Source organism: Leucoraja erinacea, chromosome 7 (assembly GCF_028641065.1).
Source record: "Leucoraja erinacea ecotype New England chromosome 7, Leri_hhj_1, whole genome shotgun sequence".
NCBI lineage: Eukaryota > Metazoa > Chordata > Chondrichthyes > Rajiformes > Rajidae > Leucoraja > Leucoraja erinaceus.
The window spans coordinates 24,033,998-24,055,060 of NC_073383.1; the positions used below are offsets into that span (position 1 = coordinate 24,033,998).

Sequence of the window (21,063 nt, forward strand, 5' to 3'; positions counted from 1 at the left end):
ATTGGACGCCTACCCCACCTAGGTGACACATTTGAGGGGGATTTCAAGTGCGCTCTCATAATTTTGTCTGGATTAATGGAGGTGCCGGACCATCAGTTGCCAGAAAATCAATGGAGGACCTGTAATTAGCAAAATATATGCAAATTAATAGCCACAACATTGTCTTTTGGCAATTGCAGAAATGTTTTTGTTTTGAACATTTTTTTTGTTTTGTTTGAGCAGTTTCTTACTCAGTTGAATTCTACAGCTGTTTGTCCAATATTATGGTCTCTGCTTAATCTGGCTTAATTAATATCAGTTTCCCATGATCAAGAAAGACCATTATACATGGGAGCAGAATTAGGTCATTGAGCCTACTCCACCATTCGACCATGACAAAGGGAAAATGATTCTAGAGCCTGTTCAATTGCCATGACCCATGGTAGAAAGGTTGATTGATTTATTTGTGCAGAACAGTGATGGAAGTCCGACTTGCCTTGTTTCTCTTTTTTTTCTCCCTCTCTCTCTATACGTATATATATATAAATATTATATATAAATCTGATTTCCATACATGAATATACTGTCATTCATGTGCTGCACATGTTGATCAGAGCCTGGCTCTGCTGTGGAATGTAATTAGGAATGTAATTTAGCCTAACCTTATTAATACCTAATCCAATTTAAAAAGCATAAATGCTGCATTCAAGTACAAGTTAAAAGACTCACTACATTATGCACCAGATTGCACAATTTCAAGCTGAAAAATGTAAAAGCTCCCTTCCGTGGGGGGGGGGGGGGGGATGGTACACCCTCTCCAACACCCTCCCCCCCTCGGTTGCTCCACAATTTCTCACTCTCAACTCTCACCCAATGTTGGCAGCACTGAGTAATGTGATGTTTTTATTTTTTTTAATAATCTGTCCTTTGAATTCACTGATAATATAAAAATGGATGTCAATGTCTGGTTGAAAGAAATACCTACACATGTGCAAAATGAGACAAAGGACGACAAGAAAATGAATACAGTATCATGTGAATTTATAAACAAAGCAGAATTGCAAAATAAAAAAGACAATCGGAAAACAGAAAAATGTTGATAAGGATACTGGAAAATCCATACGGATCCATAGTCTCATCATTAGCCATGAAACTTGTAAAAGGAAGAATTGCAACGAGCAGGTAATACACTTCTTAACAGAACACTATGGGTAAAGAAAAATAATTGAACCAAGTAGAAATCTTCCTTAACAGATTTATCCATTGTTGAACATTGCTGGTTTGGGAGCAAGATTGAAACATGGATCCACAGGTCAGGACAAAAGATAATCTATCTTTCAGATGGTATGTACAGTATGCTCATGCGCCAATTGTAACATGAATAATACTGAATTTAAAGATAACACAATCTGAAAGGGACAGCTCAGATAATGACCTGGGATAAAGACATTTTTCACAAAATAAAACCAGCAGACTATGAACCACACCCAGCACTTGTCCAAGGAAAAACGTTGACCATTGACAGAACAACAAACCTCTTCTCCAGTCTCAGTGCATTTTGTAAACTCCCTGTGATATGGGCATAGACATCGTCCCTCCCAGTAAGCTTTCTTTTTCTTAAGCACTGTTCTTCCATAATAATTGGGTTAGTGTCTGCAACTGGCTGAGCACTCCCTTTCAATATTCTCTTCCTCCTCCAATATAATAGACGCATAATCATCACCCTCATGCTCTCAGGCACAAAATACTTTTATACCATCTGTAAATTTTCTCTTTCACAACTTGCAAACTCGCTAACATACTTTCCTTTGCAATGTAAATATGTACAGTGTTTTTCAAGTATTCTTGCTTAACTTTATGGTACAAAAACATTTATCCTCCGATATTGTAAAGTAACAAATTACTTTTTTGGACAAAATGCTTTAAGAATTCGAACAAACCTCATGAGTTCATTAAATATTTACCTTCCTTTTTCAGTAGGATGTGGTGAGTGTAGTTATTCTGAATAAAGCTAACTATAAGCAAATAGACAGTGCTTCATTAAGATATAACACCCATTTTATTCAGGTCTATATCTTGACTAAAAATATTGACCAAAGCAATAAGTAGTCCATTTCTAAAAGCAAGAGCCTTGAAGGGAGATCTGTGGCCCTACTATTACTAAATGGACAATTCGATGACAACATAAATACCAGGACATTCTAAAATATATAACTATTTACAAATCTGTACATTTTTTTTCAAACTCTACATTTCTGCTCATCTGGGTCCTGGCAATGTCAATTAAAAATTAATTGTTTGTTACAGCTGACAGATTAAAAAAAGCCTAAAGCCGAAATGTTGCTTAAATTCAATGGAAGTATTTTTTCACACCCACATCCTGAAGCAGACACTAATTCAGTCTCACATTGCTGCACACTTGGTTTGTAAGGCACGTCTTTAGTACCAAAACTTGAAGCACAGTCTAAAAAGCTATAAACACCAAATTGCATTCTGATGTAAAGGAGGGAGACATGCTGAGATATTTGCTGTGCAGAGCAGAAAGACTCTGCGTTATCAAGAATCATCCTTTGTTGAAGAGAAGCCAACGCTGTACCAATATGGATGAGTTGCTTTAGAGTCCCAAATTCAATTAGTTTAAGGCATTCGTGGATTTCTTAGGAGTAGCTCTCATTTTCTTGCCAAGATGTCATCCATTGTTTCTTGCCACTTTTCTTGCTTAATTTTTCATCCTCAAAGGGACGCTCTTCTTTCCGGATTCGAACTGCATGGTACCGTGGAACACTATCTTCATAACGGGAACGTTTAAAAAATCCACACTAAATGTGAAGAGGCAATTAAAAGAATCAGTTGTTTATAATACTATACCCATAGGAATAATTCTAGAGCATGCAAAGCTGCTTAAGAATGCAATAGTTATTAATATTAAACATTTTTAGTAATAAAGTCAAAACCACCATTAGCCCACAGCCTTGCAACACAGAAAGCAAAGAGAAGCCTTAAGTTTAGATCTTTTTCAAGGCTTGAAAATAAGTCTCCTTGAGAAACAGTGGAAACAAATTGACTTGCAGCTCAGCAAGTTGATTGGTTCAGGAGCAGCTCAACAGATTACATTTTCAGTTAAAATTTCTGATGGAGACATGGGAAAAACATATCTTCAATTTATTCCAAACTCATTGTAGCAGGATAGTTACAGGAAATTTAGGGAATGAACTCCATCAAAAATATTTGTAACAACATAACAGAAGTTACTCTTTCCCATGATGAAAATATTTGGTTCTTTCACTATTGACTCCAGCAAACAATCCATTTAAAAAATATTACTTTGGTGAGGAAAGATGCAAACTATAGAAGTCTTACTGATGTATTTTTAATAAATAGATTTGAAATTACAAATCAAAAAACCTGAATGGTGGTTCAGAAAATATCACTACACAAAGTACAATTTGGAAAGAAACAAATTAATGCTGGACGGATAACTGCCGATAAAAAGTTTAAATCATTTCTGAGAGCTGGAACGTGCGAGATAACACAAGTGTGGAAGTTCCCGTATTCAGTCACCTAAAGGGCAAGCACCAGTTCCCAAACAAGAAGTTACATGCAAAGAAGGCTGCAGCAAAGTTGCACAAACACTGAAAAGCTCCAATAAATATGACAGCATCTGTGTGTCTAACCAACAGTTGGGGACTGTGTTTGCTCATTCTTTGTAACGAATTACATTTTCAATTCAGAAATAATTAATAATCTAATTGAATAATTTAGAATTAAGTTATATATTTAAAATGATTCCCCGTGTTATTTTTAACATCAGAATATTGTATTTGTATATTATCCACACTCCAATAAGCAAAAGGTTTTGTTTCAGTGTTAATGCTGTCAATCTGTGAGATGTGTCCCTTTTGAGGAACAGGAAGATTAAAGTGATGCCAAGCTCCCCACACCATGCCATTCCAATCCAACAATCAGAGACCAATGGACTGACTATTTACCAAATTAGTGACTGTCAACATTATGCATCAGTAGTAAGTCTTTCTCTGTCAGATGGCTGAACATCGATCTCAGCCTTGTTATACCTGCCGTCATAGTGGGAACCTTTGTTTTTGCCGAAGAAACCAAACTACAAGATACAATGTTTAATAATCATTTTTTTCTGATGCCACTTACCAGTACACACTTGTTATAATGTAATTGTTGTTTTAACTCGTTAAAAGTTGCACACAATTTCACAGAACGCAACCAATCACAACCAGAATCCTCAGATGTTTTCAAAATACATTTAAAATACATTCAGAAGTGCATTCAGAAAGTATTCAGACCCCTTCACTTTTTCTACATTTTGTTATGTTACAGCCTTATTCTAAAATGAATTAAATTCATCCCCCACCCCATCAATCTAACACACACAAATACTCCATAATTAAAAAGTGAAAACAGTTGTTTAGCAATTTTTGCAAAGTAATTAAAAAAAACTGAAATATATTTACATAAGTATTCAGGCCCTTTACTCAGTACTTTGTTGAGGCACCTTTGGCAGTGATTACAGCCTCAAGTCTTCTTAATTGGGAGTCTACAAGTTTGGCACACCTGTATTTGGGTAATTTCTCCCATTCTTCTCTGCAGATCCTCTCAAGCTCTGTCAGGGTGGGTGGGGAGCATCGATGCACAGCTATTTTCAGGTTCCTCCAGAGATGTTCGATCGGGTTCAAGTCTGAGCTCTGGCTGGGCCATTCAAGGACATTCAGAGACTTGTCACAAAGCCACTTCTGCGTTGTCTTGGCTGTGTGCTTAGGGTCGTTGTCCTGTTGGAAGGTGAACTTCCGCCCCAATCTGAGGTCCAGAACGCTCTGGAGCAGGTTTTCATCAAGGATCCCTGTACTTTGCTCCGTTCATCTTTCCCTCGATCCTGACTAGTCTCTCAGTTCCTGCCGCTGAAAAACATTCCCACAGCATGATGCTGCCACCACCATGCTTCACCGTAGGTATGGTATTGGCCAGGTGATGAGCGGTGCCTGGTTTCCTCCAGACGTAACGCTTGGCATTCAGGTCAAAGAGTTCAATCTTGGTTTCATCAGACCAAAGATTCTTGTTTCTCATGCCTTTTGGCAAACTCCAAGCAGGCTGTCATGTGCCTTTTACTGAAGAATGGCTTCTGTCTGGCCACTCTACCATAAAGGCCTGATTGGTGGAGTGCTGCAGATATAGTTGTCCTTCTGGAAGTTTCTCCCATCTCCACAGAGGAACACTAGAGCTCTGTCAGAGTGACCATCGGGTTCTTGGTCACCTCCCTGACCAAGGCCCTTCTCCCCTGATTACTCAGTTTGGCCGGGCGGCCAGCTCTATGAAGAGTCCTGGTGGTTCCAAAGTTCTTCCATTTAAGAATGACGGAGGCCACTGTGCTCTTCGGGACCTGCAACACTGCAGAAAATGTTTTATACCCTTCCCCAGATCTGTGTCTTGACACAATCCTGTCTCGGAGGTCTGCAGACAATTCCTTAGTCTTCATGGCTTGGTTTTTGCTCTGACATGCACTGTCAACTGAGGTGCATGCCTTTCCAAATCATGTCCAATCAATTTAATTTACCACTGATGGACTCCAATCAAGTTGTAGAAACATCTCAAGGATAATCAATGGAAACAGGATATACCCAAGCTCAATTTTGAGTGTCATAGCAAAGGGTCTGAATACTTATGTAAATGTGATATGTCAGTCATTTATTTTTAATCACTTTGCAAAAACACTTTCTAAACACTTGTTCTCGCTTCTTCATTCTGGGATATTGTGTGTAGATTGATGATAAAAAAAATGAGTTGAATCCATTTTAAAATAAGGCTGTAATGTAACAAAAGTGAAGGGGTCTGAATACTTTCTGAATGCACTGTATAAGAACAGAAGAAATAAAGTTTGCACAGTTTATAAATCACGTTCATTACATGTAGACTCATTTAGACATAATATTCATTATTTATTTGTTTTAATTCATTTCAATATTATTGCATTAGTTTCTTTTTTTAAATTAATTATTAAAATCTCTAAATGTCCTTAATTTCCAATAATTATAGAATATTTCTAAATAATTTTAGAATTATTCTAAGATATCAAAAAATACTTATTTTGACAGCCACTAGGTCAGGCGACGTACCCAATGTTCCTTTCAACAATTTTAGAATCAGTTATACAGTGTGGAAACAGCCCCTTTGACCCAACTTCACCACACCAACTAGTGCCCCCTCTGCACTGGTTCTACCTGCCTGCGCTTGGCTCATAACCCTCTGAACATATCCCATCTATGTACCTGTTCAATAGGCAATAGGTGCAGGAGTAGGCCATTCAGCCCTTCGAGCCAGCACCGCCATTCAATGTGATCATGGCTGATCATCCACAATCAGTAGCCCGTGATCATCCACAATCAGCCTTCTCCCCATATCCCCTGACTCCGCTAACTTTAAGAGCCCTATCTAGCTCTCTCTCTTGAAAGTATCCAGGCAGAGAATTCCACAGACTCACAACTCTGTGTGAAAAAGTGTTTCTCTGTTCTAAATGGCTTACCACTTATTCTTAAACTGTGCCCCTTGTTCTGGACTCCCCCAACATCGGGAACATGTTTCCTGCCTCTAGTGTGTCCAAACCCTTAATAATCTTATATGTTTCAATAAGATGCCCTCTCATCCTTCTAAATTCCAGAGTATACAAGCCCAGCCGCTCCATTCTATCAACATTTGACAGTCCCGCCATCCCGGGAATTAACTTTGTGAACCTACGCTGCACTACCTCATTAGCAAGAATGTCCTTCCTCAAATTTGGAGACCAAAACTGCACACAATACTCCATGTGTGGTCTCAGGACCTCTTTGCTCCTATACTCAACTCCTCTTGTTATGAAGGCCAACATGCCATTCGCTTTCTTCACTGCCTGCTGTACTTGCATGGTTACTTTCATTGACTGATGAACAAGGACCCTCAGATCCCATTGTAGTTCATTTTCCCAACCTGACACAATTCAGATAATAATCTGCCTTCCTGTTTTTGCTCCCAAAGTGGATAACCTCACATCTATCCACATTAAACTGCACCTGCCATGCATCTGCCCACTCACCCAACCTGTCCAAGTCACGCTGCATCCTCATAGCATCCTCCTCACAGTTCACACTGCCACCCAGCTTTGTGTCATCTGCAAATTTGCTAATGTTACTTTGAATCACTTCATCTAAATCATTGATGTATATTGTAAATAGCTGCGGTCCCAGCACCGAGCCTTGCGGTACCCCACTAGTCATTGCCTGCCATTCTGAAAGGGACCCGTTAATCCCTACTCTTTGTTTCCTGTCTCGTAAATGTCTCTTAAGTGTTAGGATAGTACCTGCCTCATGATAGCATCTGCTTTAAATTTTGCTGGGAATCTTTGTGCCTCATCCTTGTTCCCCCTTCTTCTATTGCACAATACCCAAGTTGAATGCCCCATGTTGGTTCTCACCACTGAGTTTAGAGCAGCGCTTCCTCGCAGATTATCTTTGGGCTACACAGCAAAGGTAAATGCCATCTGGTTCTTAGCATTGTGGCAAGAGCTGACATTGGCATATATGAGAATTCATTTTGGCCCAAAATAAGAAATATCTACTACTGGCTGGTTTAAAGCAAACTGCGATCAACTAAGATAAATGCCAAAATACACCACAAGATTCCAGGTTGATTTACCACGGTTACAGTAACCAGTTCTGGAGTCTGTGGAATAAAAGGATAGATGCACTCACCTTCCATAATAAAAATATTAAAAGTGCCAATAACAGAATTCCAGCCAGGATCGCAACAAAAATGATCCACCAAGGAATTCCAAAATAATGGCTCACTGTTTTTTCAGGAAATACTGTAACCCGTACCTGAAAGAACATTTAATAAAATTAAACATCACAAAAAAATGCTCCTTTTCGTTGCTGGGTTAACCATCAGAAAAGCCACCGATCAAGCACATTAGCACAACAACATTACATTGGTCCTCACATCACAATCATTCATGCACACAAGGAACTGGTAAATTCTTTCATAAGATATATTTACCAAAACCATCCTCCAGCAACCAGTGTAACTGCAAAGAAATAACAATAAACTCGAACATTTCAATCTTCAAATGAAAAATACAAGAAAATTATATACAAGGGGCTCTTTGCTGGGCCACTTCTATGGGTAAATGATATTTGATTAAGATTGTGAAATTCTTGAAAGCCTGAGATGGAGGTACTTCCGGAAGGCTTCTGCCATCAATTTTGTTTCGCTGCTTCTCACTAATGCAGGCAACTTGTTTAGAGCAAGTTTAAATAATGTTCATTAAAATTCATTACTTCTACCCAAATTAACAAACATTCCCTTCAACAACATTTACAAAATCTATTCATTGGGAAAAATCAGATTTTAAATAAAAATAAATGCAATCATTAATTTCCAAGTAGTCTTCAAAAGTCAAAGTGAGGACCAACACAAATTGGAGGAATAGCACCTCATATTTCACTTGGACAGCTTAAAACCCAGCAGTATGAATATTGACAAGTAACCTTTGCTTTCCATCTCTCTCTCTCAATCTCTCTCGCTGTCCATCTCTCTCTCTCGCTCTTAGTCCCTCCCCCATCATCGTCCTCCGACTAGTTTCACTGTCTTCCTGATTAAATTTTACTAACTGTATGCCTCGTTGTCACCTTCTCCTCACCTAACAATGAACCATTCTACATTTTCCTTGATCATCATCCTCTTTGATCTGTCGTTTTCACCCCCTACACTGCCATATCTCTGTGACTTGACACTCAGTCTGAAGAAGGGTCTCGAACCCAAAACGTCACCCATTCCTTCTCTTCAAAGATGCTGCCTGTCCCGCCGAGTTACTCCAGCATTTTGTGTCAGTCTTCAAAATAATACTTTATTATAGGATAACGGTCACCAGATATTGATGTTTAAAAATCATCATTAAATCATTGCTAATTTGTAAAGATATGTAGTGCTGGGATCCTGTCAAAAGTGCTTGGATTTAAATCTGCATTGATACCTCTAATGTCGTATTTAAATAGCTGAGTAGATGGACATTTGCCTGTTCCAAATTCAGCTCTTCAGATACATTCAGCTCTCAAATCTTGTCTTTTCACTAAAAGCTGGAGTAACACAGCGGGTCAGACAGCATCTCTGAAGAAAAGGAATAAGTGATGTTTTGGGTCGAGACCCTTGTCCAGTCTGGAGAATGGTCTCGTCCAGAAACGTCACCTTTTCCTTTTCTCCAGAGATGCTGACTGACCTGTTGAATTACTCCAGCTTTTTATGTCTATCGGTTTAAACCAACATCTGCAGTTCCTTTCTACACTTTTCGCTAAAAAATATTTGGTGTCATTACATACAGTTTCACTGTGGGCTTGATAGCCACAGTTTTTCCATGTAGTGGCTGCATGTGTGTGTGCCCCTTGCAGCCAACATGCAAGTGAAAAGTTATCCACAAATCCTGTGCCTCTTGCTTTTTCTAACTGCTCCCTGTTCCTTAAAAATCTATAGTCAGCTGAACTCATAAATCCTCACTCCTTGACCAGTAATTATACGTAAATGATAATTCTATTCTATCAAATGCAATGCCTTCACATTAACTGGAGAAAATATTTTAGAAAATATGCATTAATGACGTGTCTTAATTTCAAACATAATTTCTTCATAATTACTACAATGTATATTACCTCCGTTTCTGCATTCTTAACCACAATGTTTTTGGCTTTAGATTCTACATTTATCTTGGCTTTAACAATGATGTCAAGATAGTTCAGCTTGGAAAATTCCTGCAAAACAGAATTAAACACATTTAATAACCAATATGTTAAAAGGAATTGTAAAGCCTAAGATTTATAAAAAGGTTAATGCACACTGCTCAGAGATATTTACCTCAAGGAAAGTGCTGTTCCATAGTCGTGAATGCAAGACCACAAATGCATTGCTATCAAGACCTCTGAGGGGACACTTTATATTAACACATTTAGCACTAGCACGCTCATGCTGGCCGCATTCCTGTGGAACATCAAGGTAAATAATTGTCAGTTTTGAGACAGAAATAAATATTCCAATTCAATTATTAAAGTAACGCCTGCACTTACCAGAGTTGTATACTTGCTTTTACCTGTGAAGTAAGAAGAAACTAATCCTGTATTCTTATTGTCTTCAACTTCTCTTCTCTTTCTTGTTTGGATTGGAGCTTCCTAGAACAAAATAACTGAGTAAATTGGAACGGTCACAAAATGTTCTGTAAATTAAGCCTGTAATTATGGAATGTGTTATCCGTGTTATTTTCACAAAGGATCATAATTTAGACAATGCATGCTCAAATGTTCAGGATTTCAGTTTTCATTTAATAATTTTTGTTAATTATTAAACCACATAATTTTTGTCCTTTGATAATAAACCTGCATTTTAATAATAGTAGGGATGTGTGGAAAGGAACTGCAGTTGCTGGTATAAATAGAAGATAGACACAAACTGCTAGAGTATCTCAGCGGGTCAGGCAGCATCTCTGGAGATAAATTATGTATGACGATTCGGTTTGGGACCCTTCTTCAGATTAAAGTATGTCTATTCAAAAAATCATTATAGTTCAAGAGACAAGAAGATAGAGATGCGATTTCCAACGTGCCAAGTTATCTTGTGCAATCCAAATGCTGCACTTTTGGGTTTCTGGCTGATCACATGGGTGATCACTTTTGGAAACATGATTATTTGGGCTTTTAAAGCATGACAGGCTGTTCACCTTCTATTATATGTTTACCATTTTCTGAAAGTGAAATACATATAATTTTAATAAAACTTAATTTTCATCCCCTCATCTCTACCACTATTAAAATGTGGTTTTATTGTCAAAGGACAAACAGTATGTGGATTAAAAATGAACAACACATTAAATGAAAACTGAAATCTTGAACATTTAGGTATGCATTAGCTGAATTATGATCCTTTGTGAAAATAACAAAACTGCATGTCGTACAAACACTCAAATAAATCTCAGTGACAGCACAGCTCGGCATGAAAAAGTATTCATTTCTGCAGAAATAACTTAAATCAACCTCATCTTTAAACAAATAGTCAACAGCAAATTACCTTCAACTTCCGTTCGTTAATCTCACTGCTAGGCTGACAAGATTCAGAATCAATGCCTTTTGAGTCAATTTTCATTAAATAGAGTAGCCATTTTCCATTGTAAATCGCCTTTGGCCACATGATTTCAAGCCAAGCACCGTCAAGAGTTTTAAGTGATCTTCCCAAATTAATAATCTGTGGAAGGATAAAAGTGTCCAGTGTAGATATCAAGCTCCCATTGTTATCTAAAGCAGCTGCTGTGAATCTCAACACAAACAGTATTCTGTTAAGATGGACAATTAAAAAATTACTACGCATTATTTGGATTAAAATCATAAATGATATTAACTGTATTTTTCTTTATGGACGATGTTACCACACTTACCCTGAACTCATACTGAATCAAACTTCCTACATCCTCTTCAGTCTTCATAGCACTCTCACCTACTTTTTTACCTCCAAAATACACCTGAGATGGTTTTGCAGCACTGTTCAATCAGAAATACAATTATTTGTTTATATTTTATTATAGTTTCTTCTATCCAACAACACAAATACAATACAGAGAAAATACTTGCATCAAAACAAGACTAGAGGAATGTGTTCCTACTCACCCAACTATAGACAAGAGTAGTTCAACCACTACTCTAGCGGTAGCGACGGATAACAGATTAACCTGTTCACTGGTCCTGTAAATGGAAATGAAAAGTTTAATCACAAATTACAAAATTGATCAAAAAAAATTAGTTTAGATTCCCTGACAGCTCAATTGAGCAAAGAAGAAAGTGGTGAAGCCTGACAAAGCAGAGTCATTAAATATCAGTTTGAAATTGGGCATGGCACTCAATTTTGTTTTTTAGAACATACCACTGGGAAAAGTTGTGATTCTCAGTCTTAATCTCTAACCAGTATCAGTGATAAGCAAGGCAGGAAATTAAATGTTGGTTCATTTACTCAAAGTAAATACAAATGCATCAGTTATTCTGCCATTCCATTTCATTAATGTGTTACTAGATATTACCTTGCAGATATTTATTTAGCTTTATTTTAGGTGAGGGGAAAGATTTAATAGGAACAGGAGGAAAAAGATTTTCAAACAAAGGGTGGTGGGTATATGGAATGAACTGCCTGGAGGTATTTGATGCAGATAATATAACAACATTGAAAAGTCATTTGAACGTACATGTTGAAAGGTTTAGAAGGATGTGGGTCAAATACAGGCAGGTGGGACCAATAGATGGAGCATCTAGGTTGGCGTAGGCAAGTGGGACTGAAGGGACTGTTTCCATGCTTGTCAATGCTATAAAATGCAGGCTTCAAGTTTCAAAAACTCAGAAAATATCTATTACGTCATCAAAGACTGCAATTTTTAATCAATGTATAAACAAAGTACAAATGTGTAATTTGCCTTACGTTTCAAGCTGCAGGTTGATGTTAAGGTTTCCAGTGTCCAGCGTTATTCCACCTGTACTCATGATCAAGTGGAAAGTAACCTAGAGATCAAAATCATCATTGTATTATTTGAACATTTCACTCAAATGTCACTTATGGTGCATGTGACAAGAAACTGACCTTGAAACCTTGACCGTGAAACATTTATCATATATCAACATAAATTGTGTGTCCAATTTAGAACACAGATAAACACAAATTCTCTTATTTTATAGCCAGTATAAATAATATAAATATACATCATGGAATATAAAAGGAAAATAGCATACCTCTGATCCACGTTTTAAAGGATTTCCCAAATCACACTCTGCTTGAGATCCATTTTTATTTGCAATGCATAATACTTTGTCCTAATATAAAAACAGGAAATAATATAAAAGTAAGTTTCTGTTACCGTAAGCAATCAATTAAAAGGTAACATATGCAAACATCCAATAAAATTAAGCGGTTGTTAGCAGGGAAATATACTGTTCTGTGTAGCATTAACTAATCTCAACCAGAGCATCCAGTCTCTTTCCTTGCCTGTAGGATGCCTGCTGGTGTTACTTGAAACTGGTGTATTTGGTGGAAATGAAGAGGTGGAGGGAGAAGATAAAGAAAGAAATCAAGATTCCCACTCTGATTTTCATCCTGCCTAATACGTAGCATCACACCTATATATTAGATAAGGACAAACTAGACCCATATGATGAGATATTATGTACTCCCTTCTATCCAGCTAAAATATGCTAACCTGGACGAGGTGTACGAGTGCTGGTATTAATTTATTCACCTTCCAACCAAAGACTATTTTGGGAGTGGCCAAAGAAGCAACAAGTAAATGGAGAAAGTTGAAACCCTCACCTGATTTAGGGATGATACTCGATATGCAGAGTAAGTCAATGTTTCAGGGAATGTTGCAGTCAAGTGAGCCTCATGCGCATCATCCCCATCTTTTTTCGGATTTCTTGGATCAGATGGCTTGTTAGAAACAGTTATTTCCAGTACTATATCCTTTTGGTCACTTAATTTAAATACTGGCAACCCATTATTCCTAAAGAAACAGCAACAAAAATAAATGATTGCATATTTCCCTCCACATCAATGAACAAAGCTAAAAGGTTTCTCCATGCTCCAATACAAGGAAATGATCTATTGGTTGCCTATCTTCAGTACTTAATCTTTTTTACATTTATTGCAAACACTTATTTCTTAAATAAACTTCAATTTTATTCTGTGATCTATTATACTTAAACAATTCTCACAAGGGGAAAAATTCCTAACTTGTAATTGCATTGTTGTAGATCTATAATAAATAAATCTATAATATTGGTAAAATGAAAAATAAAATAACAAGTCAAATTTAAAATAAACTTACACTTGTAAAGGAACAAATTTGTCCTGCTGCTTTTCAACTCTGGAGCCAAACCGATATTTTAGTTGAAGATTACTCTGGCATATGTGGTCAGATCCACAACCTTCCTTCAAAAACTGGATCTGTATTAAAATCACAACCAAGGGAAACCATGCTGCATCATACTGCAATATTTGAATGAAACAAGCTTACTAACGCTACATATGAGCATCCAGAGACCTCAACCTCATCCATGATTGGTTGGAAAGCTCAGATTCAAATATCTACATTGCAGTCAAAAACAACATATAGGTGCATAGTAGTTAAATTGATAAATGTATAATTCCTACGTAATAAACATAACTAAACTTAACTTCCATACACTTAAGGCCATGTGAAATAGCACCATGAGAAGGCAACTCAGCCACTTCATACTTGGCTGACACATTGAGTTTAGTTTGGCGTTACAGGATGGAAACAGGCCCTTCGGCTCACTATATCCATATTAGTTAATAGACAAGAGACAATAGGTGCAGGAGTAGGCCTTTCGGCCTTTTGAGCCAGCACCGCCATTCACTGTGATCATGGCTGATCATCCACAATCAGTACCTGGTTCCTGCCTTCTCACCATATCCCCCGACTCTGCAATCTTTAAGAGCTCTATCTAACTCTCTTGAAAGCAACCAGAGAATTGACCACCACTGCCTTCTGAGGCAGAGAATACCACAGATTCCCAACTCTCTGGGTGAAAAAGTTTTTCCTCATCTCCTTTCTAAATGGCCTACCCCTTATAAACTGTGGCCCTGGTTCTGGACCCCAACATCAGGAACATGTTTCCTGCCTTCAAGCATGTGTAATCCCTTAATAATCTTATATGTTCAATAAGATTCCCTCTCATCCTTCTAAATTACAGAGTATACAAGCCCAGCCGCTCCATTCTATCAACAGATGACAGTTCCGCCATCCCAGGAATTAACCTTGTGAACCTACGTTGTACTCCCTCAATAGCAGGAATGTCCTTCCTCATATTTGGAGACCAAAACTGCACACAATAATCCAGGTGTGGTCTCACTAGGGCCCTATACAACTACAGAAGGACCTCTTTGCTCCTATACTCAACTCCTCTTGTTATGAAGGCCAACATTCCATTAGCTTTCTTCACTGCCTGCTGTACCTGTATGCTTATTTTCAGTGACTGATGAACAAGGACCCCCAGATCTCATTGTACTTCCACTTTTCCCAACTTGATATCATTCAGATAATAATCTGCCTTCCTGTTTTTGCCACCAAAGTGGGTAACATCACATTTATCCACATTAAACTGCATCTGCCCACTCACCCAAGCTGTCCAAGTCAACTTGCATCCTCATAGCATCCTCCTCACAGTTCACACTGCCACCCAGCTTTGTGTCATCTGCAAATTTGCTAATGTTACTTTGAATTCCTATATCTAAATAATTAATGTATATTGTAAATAGCTGCGGTCCCAGCACCGAGCCTTGCGGTACCCCACTAGTCACAGCCTGCCATTCTGAAAGGGACCCGTTAATCCCTACTCTTTGTTTCCTGTCTGTCAACCAATTTTCTATCCATGTCAGCACTCTACGCCCAATACCATGTGCTCTAATTTTGCCCACTAATCTCCTATGTCGGACCTTATCAAATGCTTTTTGAAAGTCCAGGTAAACTACATCCACTGGCTCTCCCTTGTCCATTTTCCTAGTTACACCCTCAAAAAATTCCAGAAGATTAGGCAAGCATGATTTCTCCTTCATAAATCCATGCCAACTCGGACCAATCCTGTTACTGCTATCCAAATGTGCCGCTATTTCATCTTTTATAATTGACTCCAGCATCTTCCCCACCACCGATATCAGGCTAACTGGTCTATAATTACCTGTTTTCTCTCTCCCGCCTTTCTTAAAAAGTGGGATAACATTAGCTACCCTCCAATCCACAGGAACTGATCCTGAATCTATAGAACATTGGAAAATGATACCCAATGCGTCCCCAATTTCTAGAGCCACTTAAGTACCCTGGGATGCAGACCATCAGGCCCTGGGGATTTATCAGCCTTCAATCCCATCAGTCTACCCAACACCATTTCCTGCCTAATGTGAATTTCCTTCAGTTCCTCCGTCACCCTAGATCCTCTGGCGACTAGTATATCAGGGAGATTGTTTGTGTCCTCCTCAGTGAAGACACAAACAAAGCACCTGTTCAACTCGTCTGCCATTTCCTTGTACCCCATAATAAATTCACCTGTTTCAGTCTTCAAGGGTCCAACTTTGGTTCTATATTATCTCACCTTCTCATCCACTCCCTACACACTGGAGGCCAACTAAAGTACAAACCTGCACACCTTTGTGATGTGGGAGGAAATTGGATCAACTGGGTGAAACCCAGGTAGACATGCAAACTCCACAGACAGCAACCAAGGTCAGGATCAAACCCAGGTATCTGATGCTCAGAAAATATCATCAAATCATTGTAATAGACTATTTTTTTTGTAGTTTTCGATGAGTTTACCGAGAAGACAATTTTCTTTGGCTCATTCTTCTATTGCGAGTATTGAATATTCAAGCAAAAATAAATTGTTTTGTGGTTTGATTCACTGAACAATAGAAAATAAACATATCTGATTATTACTTAAAAATCAGACTACTAACCTTTGAGACTGTGGGCTCACTCTGTTGAAGGACAGGAGGCAAGTCAATTAAGTTAGAATGCTGCCTTTTCTTGCGCCCAGATTGTTTGATCTCTACTTCAACTGATATGGGAATCGGGCGCAGTTTATCTCTGATATTGTCCTGAAAATATGAAACAAAAACAGTGTGCTCTTGAACACATTTATGTTCATGTTTAAGAAGGAACTGCAGATGCTGGAAAAATCGAAGGTTGACAAAAATGCTGGAGAAACTCAGCGGGTGAGGCAGCATCTAATGACATGATAACTGTTATGCATAGGGAAGCAGCCGGTTTTGATATGTACCACTACTTGCCTACGTACCAAATATTTGCTTAAGTATGTTTTAAAGATAGCACAGTTACCATTAAGTACCGTGGATGGAATACAAGGAACTGCACATGCTGGAATCTTGAGCAAAACACAGTCAAACAGTATCTGTGGAGAGAATAACAGGCGATATTTCGGGTCTTCAAACTTCTGGAAAGTGAGGGACTGGATGGGAGATGAGTGTAAGGATGAATGGAAAAGAGAAGGTTCTGAAGAAGGGTCTCAATCTGAACGTCACGTATCCACGTTCACCAGAGATGCTGCCCGACCTGCTGAATTACTCCAGCCATCAAGCCTGACTAAAATGTTTACTATTGATAGGTTCTCACCCGAAACTGCAGCCGTTCAACGATGCATGCCATTTTGTTTTGCTTGTCTAGTACAATAGTGCCCATAACCTGGGTCTCCTGATCGTTCGAACGACCAATGAAGAATACTCTCGATTGCAGTTCCAGTTTTTTTCCCTCAGTGTCAGCATCAAGCTTGTAGCTCACAGCTAAACAGGAAATTAATCATTTTCAAAACTCAATCACCAAAAAGAAAAAGAACAAAAAAAAAGAGATGGTAGATTTTCATTCACTTACTTATCCTGGGATTGAAATTACTGGGTTTAGCTGTGTACTTAAAGCATGCATTGACGGTCACACTGCAAAAGAAACACCAAGGAGCATAATGGTCATCAGTTAGTTCCAATCAGAAAGAAGAGTTAATGAACAACAACTAGAAAAAAATGAGTCTGTGGTCACGAAATATAACTAACTACACCCTGCAAAAACAAAATAGAAAGACACAAACAACTGGAGAGGCTGGAATCTTGAGCAAAACACAAGGGCTGGAGGGTCTCAGTTGGTCTCAGGCAGCATTTGTAGAAGGAAATGGCCTGATGACATTTTGGATTGGGACCCTTCTTCAGACTGGAGAAGGGTCCTGACATGAAAGATCACCTGTTCATTCCCCTTCCACAGATGCTGCCTGATCTGCTAAGTTCCTCCAGTACTTCATGTTTTGGATGAAAGAGGTGCCTTTTCTAGCATTAAGATGAACAATGTTGTTTGAATTTGGCAGTTACTTTCTAGTGATTTGGCAAATATGAATTAATCCATTGTGTGAATTTGTCTCCAAAATAATGGCGTATACAATATCAGAGTCTGTTTCCTGATGTTTACATCCATAAAAGCCTTTCCAGTATTATCTTCATCTTCAAACTTTATACTTTTCGCCAATGGTTCAGTCATTGGTTTACACAAATGCTCTGTGCTATCTGACCTCAACCTTGACTTGAAGCACGATAGAATGTCAATCACAAGCCTTCATTTTATTCTCATATCTCCTGCCTAACAAACTGAACCCCAGGTCAGGCTACCTGATCAATTTACTTCCACCTCTCCTAGTGCTGCCAGTCAGCCCATGATTACTCTGCCTGCAGTTTCCAGTCCATGTTTCTTCCTTATTACGATACACTGTGTTCATATTCAGAGTGAAGGGAATTGAGATTTAGAATGTGAATTTCTGTTTTGTGCCTTCCTTGAACTCGAAGATGAAAGCAACATTCAAATTGTGAGGGATTTACACATGACACTCATCCATATATTTTGGAGTTTAATTAATCTGTATATTTTGTCTTGAAAATTGGCAAATTTCCACATTGGTAAAGGGATGTTTTTGATTTGAAACAGAGACTTTGTGTATCCAGCATCTACCAGAGATTAACATCATTTTAAAAAGCTTTCTGTGAACTCAGCTGCATTGGACATCTTGCCCACCAACATCCAACCCTCTCCCCCACTACCCATTACCCCATTAGACTCTATACCATGGCAGTGTTTTAGGCTAGTGTAGTCAATGCAGCTTGAAAGCTTACATTCATGTAGATACTCGCTTTTGTTTCTAATTACTTACCAAATTCCTTGCCCACCAGGGCAATTGTTGTCATTAATATTAATATTCTTGGGTGTAGTAGTAACTGTTTTCTCAATATTTATAACAGGTCGCGTTCTGAGAAAAAAAACAATAAAATAGTTTAGTAAAGCAAGTGGCCTCTAGATTCGTGAGTCTGTGAAAACTTGCTAAAACAGTATCGAGGGCTACACCTGCACATCCAGGCCAGCGGACATCTTTCATGCATGCACGTTGTGAAAGGGACTTGTGCAATTACAAGACCCAAAACATCATGTTTTTGCTCCTCAGCAAACACTGACCACTAGTAATTTCAGGAGTCTTGTGTACCAGCTGTAACTGAGAATGACGGATGACTGACTTCACACCAGCATCTGTTTATGAGGAGGAAGCTGTACAATCTGCCGTGCATCTGCAGCAACCATGGCATTATAGGAACAGGAGTAGACATCCCGATTCTTGGACACTGCGAATTGTAGTGGAAGAGGCGGAAGAAGTAGAGTATTGGGCAGAAATAGTGTTAGCGGAGAGGGTAGCAAGAGAAATCAATACCTGAAGTGGAGAATTTGGTTTAATGCCCCATAAATGTGCATGAGGTTAATGGAAGATCAGCAAACCCCATCTGACAAACACTGCGCTAGTATAGGTGAGAAAGAATTGCAGATGCTGGATAAAATCAGAGATAGACACAAAATGTTGGAGTAACTCAGCGGGCGAGGCAGCATTTATGGAGAGAAGGAATGGGTGAAGAAAGAGAAGAAGGAATAGAGTCCCCCTTGTCCTCACCTTCCATCCCAATCCTCTGACATTTTCGCCACCTCCAACGGGGTCCCACTACTGACCACATCTTCCCATCTCCACCCCTTTCTGCTTTCCGCAGAGACCGTTCCCTCCGTAACTCCCTGGTCAACTCGTGCCTTCCCACCCAAACCAACCCCTCCCCAGATACTTTTCCCTGCAACAGCAGGAGATGCAACAGCTGTTCCTTTACCTCCCCCTCGACTCCATCCAAGGATCCAAACAGTTTTTCCAGGTGAGGAAGAGGTTCACTTGCACCTCCTCTAACCTCATCTACTGTTTCAGGTGTCAACTTCTCTACATCGGCGAGACCAAGCACAGGCTCAGCGATCATTTCGCTGAACACCTTCCACTCAGTCTGTCTTAACCTACCTGATCTCCAGGTGGCCCAACACTTCAACTCCCCCCCCCATTCCCAATCCGACCTTTCTGCCCTGGGCCTCATCCATTGTCAGAGTGAGGCCCAGCGCAAATTGGAGGAGCAGCACCTCATATTTCGCTTGGGCAGTTTACGCCCCAGTGGTATGAACATTGAGTTCTCCAACTTCAGGTAGCCCTTGCTTTCTCTCTCCATCCCGACATCAGTCTGAAAAAGGGTCTCGACCCGAAACATCGCCCATTCCTTCTCTCCATAGATGCTGCCCTGCCCGCTGTGAGTTACTAGAGCATTTTGTGTCTAGCTGCACTATTATACTTGCATGCTTAGCACTATTTGAACACTTGCATTAACATATCTCACACCATGCACACAGTTTTAGCTACTCAGCCATGGCAGGCATCTGATGGCTGACAGGCGAGTTTGTCATGAAGCTGTTCTATTTAAATGCAATTGCACAGCCAGGTTGTGGTCTGGGCTGTTTTAGAGCAACAATACTGAAGATGTTTACTGGCACTGCGGCAAGGATAACTCGGGTTCATTTTGTAAAATATTGCTGTAATTAAACTGCACAACTGCTTCTGGAAGACATGATATCACTCAATGCCAATAAATCATGCCATGCACGGCAGTTTATAAGGACTAATGCTATAGTCTGTTGTACAATGAAATTATCATGCCTTATTTCTGGGCATCTTGTTAATTGGTACAGCACACCTGGCAAATGTGAATAGAATGAAAGCTTAGAGCTTGTAAACTATACTTGATTGGACAAGATTTTTACATGCTCCCAGTCTACCTGGATCTGGAGCTTCTGGGCAATGATTTAGCAATGTAGACTTTGCCCAATAATCCACTTCTTTTGGTCATTTGCTGGTGATTTGGTGATTTCTGTTGAAGGTCAGCAATCTATAAATTGGTGTATTTTTCTCTCTCATCCAGCATAAACTGGCCTGACTGCAGGACGTTTCCTACAGCTCTGCATTTCTCAGCCCTTAAAATTATTTGTTTCCTCCCCCTCTCTAACTGTCCATCTTTCATACTCCTTTGCTTTTGTTTTTCACTCCAACTGCTCTTGTTAACCTATCAACCAGATTTCATCGCTGTTTGCTCCTAGGCAACCCTGGTCTC

The 21,063-nt window shown here is 39.1% G+C and overlaps 1 protein-coding gene across 2 annotated transcripts in view; it reads right to left on the minus strand.

Annotated features, from left to right (window-relative positions):
* Nucleotides 1–1,003: 1,003 nt before the first annotated feature.
* Nucleotides 1,004–21,063, minus strand: part of LOC129698747 (integrin alpha-6-like) — a 71,189-nt gene continuing 51,129 nt past the window's right edge. The window contains exons 10-26 of one of the 2 annotated variants that reach the window (XM_055637975.1): nucleotides 18,762–18,857; nucleotides 17,447–17,508; nucleotides 17,192–17,358; nucleotides 16,516–16,656; nucleotides 13,871–13,989; nucleotides 13,357–13,546; nucleotides 12,783–12,863; nucleotides 12,475–12,554; nucleotides 11,676–11,750; nucleotides 11,447–11,549; nucleotides 11,083–11,256; nucleotides 10,089–10,190; nucleotides 9,880–10,002; nucleotides 9,678–9,776; nucleotides 7,728–7,853; nucleotides 3,969–4,096; nucleotides 2,660–2,798 (exon numbers count right to left, since the gene is read on the minus strand). In XM_055637975.1, the coding sequence (XP_055493950.1) occupies nucleotides 3,989–4,096; nucleotides 7,728–7,853; nucleotides 9,678–9,776; nucleotides 9,880–10,002; nucleotides 10,089–10,190; nucleotides 11,083–11,256; nucleotides 11,447–11,549; nucleotides 11,676–11,750; nucleotides 12,475–12,554; nucleotides 12,783–12,863; nucleotides 13,357–13,546; nucleotides 13,871–13,989; nucleotides 16,516–16,656; nucleotides 17,192–17,358; nucleotides 17,447–17,508; nucleotides 18,762–18,857 (1,846 nt within the window). In that variant the 3' untranslated portion in view covers nucleotides 2,660–2,798; nucleotides 3,969–3,988. Of the gene's footprint in view, nucleotides 2,799–3,968; nucleotides 4,097–7,727; nucleotides 7,854–9,677; nucleotides 9,777–9,879; nucleotides 10,003–10,088; nucleotides 10,191–11,082; nucleotides 11,257–11,446; nucleotides 11,550–11,675; nucleotides 11,751–12,474; nucleotides 12,555–12,782; nucleotides 12,864–13,356; nucleotides 13,547–13,870; nucleotides 13,990–16,515; nucleotides 16,657–17,191; nucleotides 17,359–17,446; nucleotides 17,509–18,761; nucleotides 18,858–21,063 lie in introns of both variants that reach the window. The other variant, XM_055637974.1, reaches the window with a different exon arrangement.